Source organism: Ascaphus truei, chromosome 5 (genome assembly GCF_040206685.1).
Source record: "Ascaphus truei isolate aAscTru1 chromosome 5, aAscTru1.hap1, whole genome shotgun sequence".
Lineage (NCBI taxonomy): Eukaryota > Metazoa > Chordata > Amphibia > Anura > Ascaphidae > Ascaphus > Ascaphus truei.
Window position 1 is genome coordinate 121,084,962 of NC_134487.1, and position 12,370 is coordinate 121,097,331.

Consider the following 12,370-nt stretch of genomic DNA (forward strand, 5'->3'; position numbering starts at 1 on the left):
TGCCTAACATTGACAGTACACTTAAAGGAGACCTGGAAGGTTTTGATAATTCAGTGCCCTATAACGTTACCTATGAAAAACGTATGTGTGTTACCAAAAAGGTATTATAACCTGCAATACATCTGCAGTTCTTCAGAACTAATACGACTTAACATTTTGTACAACTATCCTTCCAAAAGAGAGGTTTTTGCAAAGTTACAGTGTATCATCAGCAAGAGACCCATTTTGAGGTTGAAAGTGTTCTGCAAATGCATCTCAACAATAAAAGTTGCACAATGTTTTCCGTCTCTTTTTAAGGACAAATGTGATCATATGCACAGTGTTTATTACCAGGAGTCTATTAATCAGGGAAAATACATCAACAATGTCTAAGTATTTTTTAATAAAAGAAACAATGAAGCCGATCTAATTCACTATTTTAAATAGCAAGCACAATTAAGAACGGTAGCATGACATCTTTAAAGCTATTTCTTGACAAAATGCTTCCACACTTAGCCTTGAATTTGAACGATTTAGAGGAACGTTTGCTGACTTGTATTATCTTCTTGATGAAGCAGGGGACTGGCTGCAGATTCATTTTCCCTGTAATTTCCCTGATGGACACATCCAGGCTTCCATGGCCAGGAGTTGGCAAAACGACCCCCGGGAACAGGTCAGAAATGATGCTATCAAAAAGTGGAATGTCATGGGACAAAAACTGTAAATTGAAAATAAGGAAAAAAAGATTAGAAATGTTGAGCGTTTAGAAAAAAAAAGTTCCCCCAATGTCATCTCACTAAAGCTGGTTTAAATAAACCCTCACCTGCAATTAAAAGTAACCAAATGTGTAATGTGTATAAAAAGGAGACGGCGGATTTTACAGCATCATTTATTAATAAAACACAAGCATACACAGCAAAGTCATTACCTAAAATGTATTTAGTTTGCATCCTGTGGAATAAAAATTCAACATTCATTAAGAAAAAAAATACTTATCTATGTCTACAGGATATTTTTGTGATTCATTCATTTTAATTATTAAAATCAAATCCTATTCCAGATTGAAATATGATAAAAGCCCCAAAGTCATAGGGAGCTGACATCAGGATTTACACAAGGGTCCACTTTTAAAGCTCTATATATGGGGCTTGAATGTGTATACTGTCCTGTATATACACCTTGTTCAGGAGAAAAGAGACCACTTTAATTTTTTCCATCATATCTTATATTTTTCTCGCTTAATCGCCAATAAAATGTGCACAATTGTAGGTCTGTTATGTAGATTAACACTATTTTAGAAGCACAATGTAGACAATGAACGGATGTTAACTAAATTAATGTCACAGTATTATGTCAACAAGTACCAGATACCCTGCGGTAGGTTCATGTAAATTAAACGAGAAATAGGAGTTTTTCCTTCACAGCGCATAAATGTGTTAAACAGTTGTAATCTAATACAATAAGATTACTATAAAGTTTGAGTTCAAAGTATGTCCAAAATGTTCTCCTTCTGCTGAAACGGACGCCCGAAGATCAGAACGCCGCTGTGTGATTGCATAATAGATAACGCATTGATATAGCTGCTCCCACTCCTGAATAAAACGTTGTTTTACCAATACATTTTTTCAGACCTCCTATAGACCATCCTTTATCAGGAAACATTTTATGTAACCGTTTTGGACCATAATTCTCGCTCTGTCTCGAACACTTTATAACGTTCTTATCTTCTTCGCTTCGATAAAGACCGTTTTGTAACTATGCACTTGGTGAGGTCATCATACCGCCATCAATTCCAAAGAAAATTTATTAGATTATCAAATAATTCTTAAATGTAATAATCTACTGTGTATTGTGACAGACCTATAATAGCTCAAATTGCCCTGAAAATGTTGTGATTTTTCTGCAAGATATGATGAAAAAGAAAAGGGATCACAGTTTTTCTGAACACAGTGGGGCTTATTCTAATAGCTCTGAATTTGTCATTACCAAATCGCACATTTTGGCATGTTCACAAGCGGATGAAATGTGTGTAAAAAATTGTATTCTCTATTGCAAAACGCATTTCTATACCTCTTCTCTAAAAGTTGAAAAACTGCCCACTTTGTACTTGATTTAGATGCAAAATGAAGGTGGTGCTAACTCCCTCCAGAACCTGAAATATGGCTTTTGCAGGGAAGAGGAGATGAGGTCTTCCTAATTTAATAGTATCTCCAGTTGTGGCCGCCTTTCAGTTTAAGCAATCCTTCAGTCAGTATAACTCAGCAGCTACTTTATATTACTAAGGTAACATTATCTATTGTTACAGATTATAGCTCAAACTGCTGGGAATGTTGGTAACAAGTTATCACAAACAGGAAAGGGTTGCAAAGATCTTGCACTGCTTGGAAGGTGGGCTAAAACCTGCATTAAGAGTTGAATAAATAAATCAACTATTATCTAATACTACAGAACCTTTTAAGGAAAATATATATATATATATATATATATATATATATATATATATAAAAACCAGTGAACGTGTGTATATACACACACAAATAAATAAACATACACACTGTATGCACACACAGACAAAGGGTTGAATATATAATATACACAGCAGCATATACTCCTTCCCGCCCAGGTAACTCAGGGTGAGCTGCGACTCGGATAGTTCCAAACCGCAGGGGTTTGTGTGTGTGTTGGGGTGGGGGGGGGAGAATAGGGGCCTCTGTGTTTGTCCCCCTGAGCTTGCCTATCTCTAATAATAAGTATACACCCCTGAGAGAATAAAAGACTAGGTTTCATGCAAGTGCCATGACAAACTTAAATGTTTAATATTCTGTTTTGACCATCTGCTTCAGTTGTTTGCTATTTCTGATGGAAGACATACTAACATTGACACAGCTCAGAAAACGTTGTGCATCAGTAACTTGTCCCCAAAATCTGATCTTTCTTCATATAACAAATCCCTGTGTCACTTGATAATGTAAGTGGAAGTACTGTAACTCAAAGCTAACGAGCATGAAATATTGCCATTAATGGAAATTTTAAATGACACTTTTAAAGTCATTTTACTTGGAAAAGTACCACTTTTAAATCCGATGAACCAGTTTCCTGGCACAAATGAAAAGGGCCATTTAGTTAACAATAACATTTTGTACGCTATTTTGGCTTTTTTTTTCTCCCCAGCAGGGACCCTAAGAAGCAGATACATGTCAATCACACATTTTCTCAATCTCCTGTTTCTTTTTGACCCTGAACAGTGCTAGAGAAGAAGAGCACTTTGTCTGTGCAAGAGGTAGGCAAGTACTTGCTACTACACAGAAGGAATAATAATTATAGCATAGAATTTTTGCAGGCACACATTCTGCTCCATACAGCTTACAATCAATGTTTTGGTACCTGAGGCACAAGGAGATAAAGTGACTTACCTAAGGTCATAAGAAGCCAACACCAGGATTTGAAACAAGCTCCCCTAATTAAAACTCAGTGTCATTGTTTTTCAGGGTCAGTGTCTTTACTCACTGGGCCACTCCTTCAGCCCTTATGGTGAGGTGTAATTAGTCAAACCCATTCCCAACTTTCAATCGATCACATTTACAGTACTAACGAACTCTGAAAATATGTATAGTTCTTTGATTTAAAAAAGGCACCAATCACTGTTACTGCCATTGGCTCATTCACGTTCCACAAGGGACAGCACCGTTTTTATTTAGCTCATTGAGACTGAGCACAGAGTATGGTATGTGATTTTATTATTATCTTAATCTCATAGCCCCTGTTAATTGTACTGTAAAAAACAAGCTATTTGCATTTAAAAAATCCCCATTATAAATATCAAATATTCTAAAACATTCTAGCACGAGATAAAAAATTCAAAATAAACTATATACAAACAAACATTTGACAGCATTAATTCTTAAAGAAACTTATATCCATAAATATTTTAATTAAACTATAGCATGCAGTTAATCTCACTGCAACTTGTGTAACTGTCAATCAACCTGAAATGATGTAAGTACAGTCCAATGCTACATGTAGCTCTTGTTCTCTGTCCTTCTTTCTCCAACTCTAAAACTGTGTATTATGGGTGTAGCCATGTAACCACAGCATACCTTTGGCAGATTGATGTCATGGATTGATCGAAGCATCAGGACATCCTCCTTTTCATCTGGATATCTAACCTTCAGATTTCCAGCTGCAGTTAATACTGACTTTACTGCTCTCATGCCATAATCATAGTGGAGCTGTGAAGACAGCTAAAACAATAATAAAAAGATAAGGCATTATTATTTAAATAAGATTAGAAGTCATGCTATAGGTACAATAAACATAGTACCAATGTACTGTACACTAAATCTTACTTCTTACATTGGAAGTTTATTTATTGCAAACTTTTTCTAACGCGCTACTCACCAAGACCACTCAGTACTAGAGCGCATATAGAAACTAAGGGAGGACACCCATCCCAGACCTGCAACAGTTCATCTAAGACAGGGGCCACAAACGCAGTCCTCAAGGGCCAATAACAGGCCATTTTTTATGAATATCCCTGCTTCAGCCCAGGTGGCTAAATCAGAGGCTCACTCGAAGACTGAAGCAGGGATATCCATAAAACCTGGCCTGTTGGTGACCCTTAAGGATTGCGTTTCAGACCCCTGATCTAAGAGAATAAATGAACAACCAGTGCTATGAATAATACAGTGTGCAATTACAAATACAGTATGTACTCCAATGTTCTAGTGCCAATCCTTTCCGAGATGAATTGTCGATTTGTTGTTGGTAGTGATGACGTTTAATTAATCAGCAAGAAAGTTTTTCATCGATACATATGTTACACATACTGTATTTCTCATATGCACAGACATAGTACAAATAATTTATTTTATTTCATTAATGATTAATTAACTGCAATGTCAATGCCCTTTAATTACTAACTACAATTCTAGTCAGTTCGTTATCTACCAGTACCAATAAGTATGTGCAAAATTGCGTTTCTGTGAAAAGGTTAATAGAAAAAATAGAATGTCAACCAAATGTAGACAGAGACAGCAAAATACAGCTAAATGTGAGTGTTTAGTTGGGTATATATTGCTTTATCAATGCTGCAATATATATTTACTAAGAATGAGAATATACCATAGTTATAATTTTATTACAGATCGTTAAAAATGTTATACAAATATTTTCACACGGACTTGTGTGGCTGTGTTTATCGAAGTCTCCTGGTAGATGACAGTTTGGGGAAATACAGTACCAGTCCAAAATACATTTTCCCACCAGATTTATGAATTAAGTAGAAATAGCTGTGTTAGTTCAGTTGCGATAGTGCAGAGTGGAGAAGAAAAGATGCCCTCCGGCATGAAGACTCAAGTAAAGGTTACAGACATAAAAGAAATGCAGAAAAACACAGCAGTGTATTAATGAGTAATATTACTCAATTAGCCACTTAGAAAAATAGGTACACTTACAGGTTGACTGGTTGTTCCAGTTCTGCTAATGGAGCTATGCTCCTAGATAAGGGTTCAGTAGTTACACCAGATTAGATAAGTCAGGATAATGGCTGCCAGACATCGCCCTAAATCTAACCAATGGAAATAGTTCTCTATCTTCCAGGAAAGAAGGAAGCGCAAGAGTTGGTCTTTAAAGAAGTTCTTGTTTGCATTGACTTTCCCTTCTTACGTTTCTAAGAAGCCTTTTGGGTCAGTAATCACTTTATGCATCCCATTCCCTAGCAGTGTTCGGTTACACAGCTTCAAGCAGCCCGTGTCTCTCTCTTCTACATGGAGTGTGTCGATAGTGCAGAGTAAATGAGTACGTCAGTATTAGGTGACACCTTTTTTAATTTGGACTAACAATTTATATTATAAGACAAGCTTTCAAGATAATACACTTTCACATTAAAAGAAGAGGACTTAATGCTGATATGGTGGTTTTAACCCATTACCATTATTCTTTCTAAAGTGTCTCCCTACCTCTCTGTGAATTTTACAATTAACCCCCCATAACCCCCCACCCTGCACACTACTGATGGATGTATGGTCCTGTATCTCACTGTCCCTTTCATCCATTTATTGCCCGGTCTGTTTATTCCTTCTCTGCATCATAATTCTTTTTTTTTTTTTTTTACATTTGTGTTATTCTCATGGAATCTCTGTAAATTAGTATTGCTGACCTGAGGAAGTGAGAGAACTCTCAAAAGCTTGACTTATATAGTAATATCAAATGTTAGTCCAAATAAAAAAGGTATTAACTAATCACCATTGTATTATAATGTCATTGTTTAACATGGTTTAATAACTATATTTTTTAATCCTGCCTATTATGTTGAAGGAAGAATGAAAAGGAGGGGAAGGGAGTATGAAAAGGTGGAGAATGGAATATAAAAAGAAGAAGAGAATATGAAGAGGAGGAGAAGGAAGTATAAAAAGGCGGAGAAGGAATATAAAAAGTATAAAGGAATATAAAAAGGAAGAGAAGGGAGTATGGAAAGAATGAGAAGGGATTATGAAAAGGGGGAGAAGGGAATATAAAAAGGAAGAGAATGAAGTATTAAAAGGAAGAGAATAGAGTATAAAAATGAGAGGGGAGTATGAAAAGGAGGAGAAGGGAGTATAAAAAGGAGGAAAAAAGAGTATAAACAGGAGGAGAAGAGAGTATAAAAAGGAGGAGAAGGGAGTTGGCAGGTCAGTTTCATTTTGCTGTTTTACGACAGATCCAATGCTGGCCATTCTTCCTGTAATTATAGAGGTAAATAAGAATTTTAACTCAGGGAGTGTTAGGACCTGCTAACGGTCACGCATGAAGTGGCAGCAGGCTTAAGACGCTTTGGCCAAATGGTTGAACTAAATTACCCTTTTTCAAAAGAATATATAGGTATTGCACTGTGTATTTTTGTCACATTGGAAGTAGCTTTGGGCATCTTTGTTTGTTTTTTGTAGTATAAAAAGGAGAAGGGAGTATAAAAAGGAAAAAAAGGGAGTACAAAAAGGAGAAGGGAGTATGAAAGGAGAAGGGGGGGTGTCGTAATGAAGACTGGGAAGTATCTCATATTTAAAGGCATAAGGCTGCTCGGATTATTTAATCAGACTGCTGCACCTAGGGAGACTGAAATCAGGGCCGGAGTTGTTACACATGGCAAATACAGACGTAGCTTTCCACTTGTCTTGCGTATAGGTTGATAATGGAATGGTAACAATTGGCAACAAATGATAGGGCTGGGAACTTGGCTCTAGTACCCTGACCTAGAAAGTGTAGCATGCAGCACAAGAAAAAAAACCTTGTGCAGGAAACCTGTGAGGAACCATTTTTGCAGCGCTGTCCTTCTTTCGGCCAGGGCCGTCTGGGAGTTTGGCAGGGCCTGGGGTAGAGTGAGTATGATGGGACCTCTTACCTCCTCCAGTCCCAGCATCGCCTCAAGCTACAACACGTCGCCTTGAAGACACAATGTCACATGATGTCCCGTGATGCGCAGGGCCTCTTGCCCACCATCGTGTGACTTTGCGTTTGAATTTAACCACCATAATATTAAACTGTGATTACTGAAGTCGGGCCGGAGATGCGCAGGGCCAGGTGTGGTTGCACCGATGACATCGCCATCTAGCCGGCCCTGCTTGGGGCATACTGAAGGATGTAACACTATTATTAAGGAATAGGAATTTAAGAGGCCCAAAAGGACTGTGACTGGACAGCAATGCGCGCATGTAGCGGTGACATGGGGTGCCCTGAGCCAGGAGAGAGGAAGAGGGAAGGAACGGGGTGCAAAGCGATGTCTGGAAAAGCCCACTGGAGGGAGGCAGGTAGCAAGCAGAACCCAGTAAGCGTAAGGCAAAACAGTAAGATAAAGCCCCAAGTGAACCAGGCTTGGAGAGCAGGCACAAAGGATTCAGAGCTGAGCTTAATGCGTGAGCTGAGCTGAAAGCATGGTAGGGGCTAGCAATGAAACCTACAGTAGCATCGGTTACATACAGACAAGTGTCAGAATGAAGAGAGCAATGAATAATGGAATTATAATGCTCAAAGCTGGTGGGCGGTAAAATCTTTGTGCTGCAGGTCATGTATTCACCTAAAGGGTAATGGTTTTCTATCAGACAATAGCCTCATATCCATCTTACTACATTTCTCTGAAAGAAGTGCATAGGCACAAAATGAAATGTTAGGTGAAACCATGCTAATATATATGAAAGGGGGATGAGCAGAGCCAGAAAACCTGAGACAGGAATTAATCTTGGCTGATAATACAGGTGTTGTTGGAGAGAGCACTAGACGGAATAAAATTGATTCTCGTAATCACTGCTCACAAAAGTAAATAAATGGATAAAGACATTTTCTGACGCGGTTTAATTGTATGAAGAATGAATATGTATGACACTATCAAAACATTGTGAGAGTCAAATTAGATTCATACATCAAATTTAAATTTGACAGTCAAGACTTGATCAAAATAAATAAGGAATTCTTGGCAAATCTTTTATTCCTTGTTCACCTGATCAATTCTATAAGGAAAGTTCAACAATGAGTTCTGCAAATATTTTGTAATGCTGAAAGAGCCATTAGGAATACCAACCTAAAATAGAAAGTCATGGATAAATTATCCACACCAGGGGTCGTCACGTCCTGTCCTCAAGGGCTACCAACAGGTCAGGTTTTCAGAATATATATATATATAATGCCATTAAGTGTTAAATAAGATTTAAAAAAACTGAACAGTCACTACTATCTAATACTGCAAAACTGTTTTTTTTTTTTTTGTGAAAGACAAGGATGAATAATTGCAATCTTACCTGCTCTGAGCATAGCCTGTACGTAGCTACTATTTTAGCAGCAAGGCTGCGGGCAGCAACAAAGCCCATCGAATAAAGAGAGATTTCAGCAATTAAAGCATAATCTGGAACCATCATTGCCACAGTCCGGAAAAGAACCTACAATATAGACAAACAAAAACAGACAAAGCTATGTAAAGCAAACTAAATGTTAGAACTATATTCTCTTCAATGACAATATAGATCAGTGGTTTTCAACCTTTTTTTCGGTTAGGGAACCCCAGAATTCGATTTTGAAATTCTGGGGAGCCCCAACCCTCGCGCTCCCCCCCCCCCCGGGTGTCTCTCCCCCCCATCACCCCCGACTCTCTCCCCCCTCATGCGCGTACACACACTCTCCCACTTACACACACACACACACACACTCCACCACTTACACACACTCTCCCACTTACACACACACACACACACCCCTACTTACACACACACACGCTTACCCACACATACTCTCCCACTTACATAAAAACACGCACACACTCCCACTTACACACACACTCTCACTTACAATTTCCCACTTACACCCTCTCCCACTTACGCAAACACCCCCTTTTACACACACACACACACACACACACACACACACACACACACACACACACACACACACACACACACACACACACACACACACACACACACACACACACACACACACACACACTCTCTCTCTCTCTCTCTCTCTCTCTCTCTCCTACTTACAAACACACTCTCCCACTTACACACACATATACACACACTCTGACCTCCTGTCCAGACCAGTTCAGGAGTGAAGCTCTTGGAATATGTTCCCTCCTCCTCCTCTCTGCGAGAGTGTGTGCTGACTGGAGCAGGCAGAAGTATAGCAGCGAGCTGCCAGCTGCTGCTGATTAGCTCAGGAGCCGCCGGGTCAGAGCTATGTGGGGGAACCGCCATGCTGCCGGTCCTGGGACAGCTGAGTGAGTTTCCCCAGCTCTCCCCTCCTGGCAGCTGCAGAACCCCTAAGGGGTGCTCACGGAACCCCGGTTGAAAACCACTGATATAGATATACAAGTTAGAATTTTTATAAGCAGTTATATACACTTGGATCTATTTACTGTGTAGCCATGTGTAAAATTGGTGTACATATCTCTTTATCATGCTGGCAGTAAACCTGGTAAGTATGCAGGATTGCCAGTAGTCATCATGGAGGTTTGCCCTCAAACCCTGGTGAGGTGTCATATGTCCCAAAGGAAGTGACAACATGCTTGGTGTCCACCCTTAGTGACATCAGAGATGTGCCTGTTCCTGAGGTGATATAAGACACAGCACTGCCTAAAGTTAGTGGTTCAGTTTTCCTGTTGTTGTGCTGCCTCTGTTCAGTGAGAGGCACGTGAAGGTCAGCAACAGTGTTGCAGTAGTCTCATGCTAGCTGTGAGTCTGTGCAGCTCTGAGCAGAGAGACAGAGAAGCTGTTGAATCTCCCTAAGGGGAGAGGTGGAAAGTAACTCCATTAGGAGAAGGAGGAAGTTTCCAGATGGAGAGCAGCAAAGGAATGAGCGGCTAGCTGATAGCTGTGAGGGGCAGCTGGCCCATACCACCATGCCAATAAAGATGACCTTGAATAAAGACACTTCACTGTGTGAGTCTGGAGTTACTCAGCAGGGGAAGGCATCACCAAGAAGGAGTTCCTCATCAGAACCATCTCCCTGCGGACGCAGAGATCCTGATGAGGTGGAGGCGCTGCACTGGATATAGGTAGGACTCATGCACACTACCTCAGTTGCCTGTCTGGGTTGGCAATCCCCACACAACATCATGCGGGAGACTCAGGAGTCCTGTTGCCAACAGGTGCACCACCAGACACTACACTGTAATGGGGGCTGGTTAGACCACAGGGGCCAATATGAGATTGGGTGGGTCAGGCCAGGCCAGAAAATCCGTTACACTGTATTGAACAGCAAGTCTCATGGCAACAATGTGTGAGAATATTTTTAACTCTTGTGCTATAAAATATGTTAGAAAAGCGCTAAGCTGAGAAAATATTCGGATAGGATGCGAATTGTCAGAAATATATGAATTTTAGTTTCTTGTGAATAGTTTTTCTTTATGAAAATATCCTAGGTCTGAAGCCACATGAACCCTTTTGGCTAAAATATCTGCATTAAAATAAAAATACTTGTAATAACGCAGAAGGTGATTCTATTCCTTTAATTTTAATTAGGTGACTGAGACACACTGGCCTATTATTACTAAGCACCGCTATTCCATGAGATACCTTGCAGTGCAGGTAGACACCTTCATATCCGTTCAAGTGCATAGTCCGTTCAGAAAGTCAGTGTTTTCCAGCCCAGGAAAGACACATGATGTACAGCAGCACTGCTTAGTAAATATGGGCTGCAATCTTAAATTATAATGAGTTGGTGTTTTAAATATTCTCTTAGCCAAGGTGAAAACCCAAGTAAATAACTGTATAACCAATACAGGAAAAGGTCTGCAATAATAAAACACAGGCTCTTGAAAACACAATAGTATTAGTCCCTATGGCCTTTAAAGCTGTAAATCAGCACAGAAGACATGCTGTAAGAGCGGGAAAAAGCAGAAAGTGGGACAAAATACATAATTATGCAACTCTTAAAAAAAACACAAATATTGATGATCATCCAGTAGAGTAAAAATATTTAGCCTTTTTCTCAGTGCTGACTAAGACTGAATAGAACTTTAACATGATGATATCTCTCTCTGTCTCTCTCTCTCTCTCTCTCTCTCTCTTTCATCAGCTCTTGTCGACCGACTGCTTGATGAAGACGCCCTCCCCACCCCCCATTAATCTTCAAGGTTCTGCAGTTGCAAGCCTCTCTTCTCCCCATTGCTCCAACACATTTTCTGATTTCATCCTACCACCTTACTTTCGGCCATTGTCTTGGTCTTTTGCTATCCCTTGGAAACCAGTTGAGTACCATATGTAATTTATTTTTGCAATACGTCAGGCCTGCTGCCATTTACATTTTTTCACTGTTGTGATGATGTCAAACTTTTCTTTGGTTTCAAACTCATTCATCCTTTCTCCTGTCTCTTTAAGTAATACCCAGTAAATATTTCTTTATGCTTCTTTGAAGGGTCTGAGGCTTCTGAATTGTCTTCACGTTTAATTTCTAAGCTTGAAATCCATGTGAGCTCAGGCAGGATACACTAGTCTTTTGAAACAGTTTTATTTTGAGGAACAGTACAAGGTTCCCTTGCAAGATTGTCTTGTTTTTTCCAAATGCGCTCGATCCTGCTGCATGTTTATTCATCACTTTGGCCTTGCTAAGATGTCTGGGATGATCTACAAATCGTAGCTGACAAGTACTCACCGTTGATTTGATTTCCCTCTTCTTCCCAATTCAATGTCCTGAACAATTGTTCAAATGTTGCTATGAAAAGGTTTAGTGACATGGAGTCTCCCTGTTGCACACCATTGCTGATCTTTATCTTGCTTGTGTCTTTATGTAATCAAATGGTTGATGTGACATTCTTGTACAGTAAATGTTGCTTATAATATTAATGTACGTTTCTTCAATGCTTTGTCTTCTTAATGCCTTTAAAACCACTGATGTGCAGATAAAATCAAACGTTTTTTCATCATTTAGA

The 12,370-nt window shown here is 39.3% G+C and overlaps 1 protein-coding gene across 1 annotated transcript in view; it reads right to left on the reverse strand.

Annotated features, from left to right (window-relative positions):
- LOC142495286 (dynein axonemal heavy chain 3-like) overlaps nt 1-12,370 on the reverse strand; it is a 1,152,169-nt gene that overhangs the window by 622,922 nt on the left and 516,877 nt on the right. The window contains exons 31-33 of the mRNA XM_075600542.1: nt 8,745-8,882; nt 4,077-4,220; nt 533-697 (exon numbers count right to left, since the gene is read on the reverse strand). Of these exons, the coding sequence (XP_075456657.1) occupies nt 533-697; nt 4,077-4,220; nt 8,745-8,882 (447 nt within the window). The remainder of the gene's footprint in view (nt 1-532; nt 698-4,076; nt 4,221-8,744; nt 8,883-12,370) is intronic.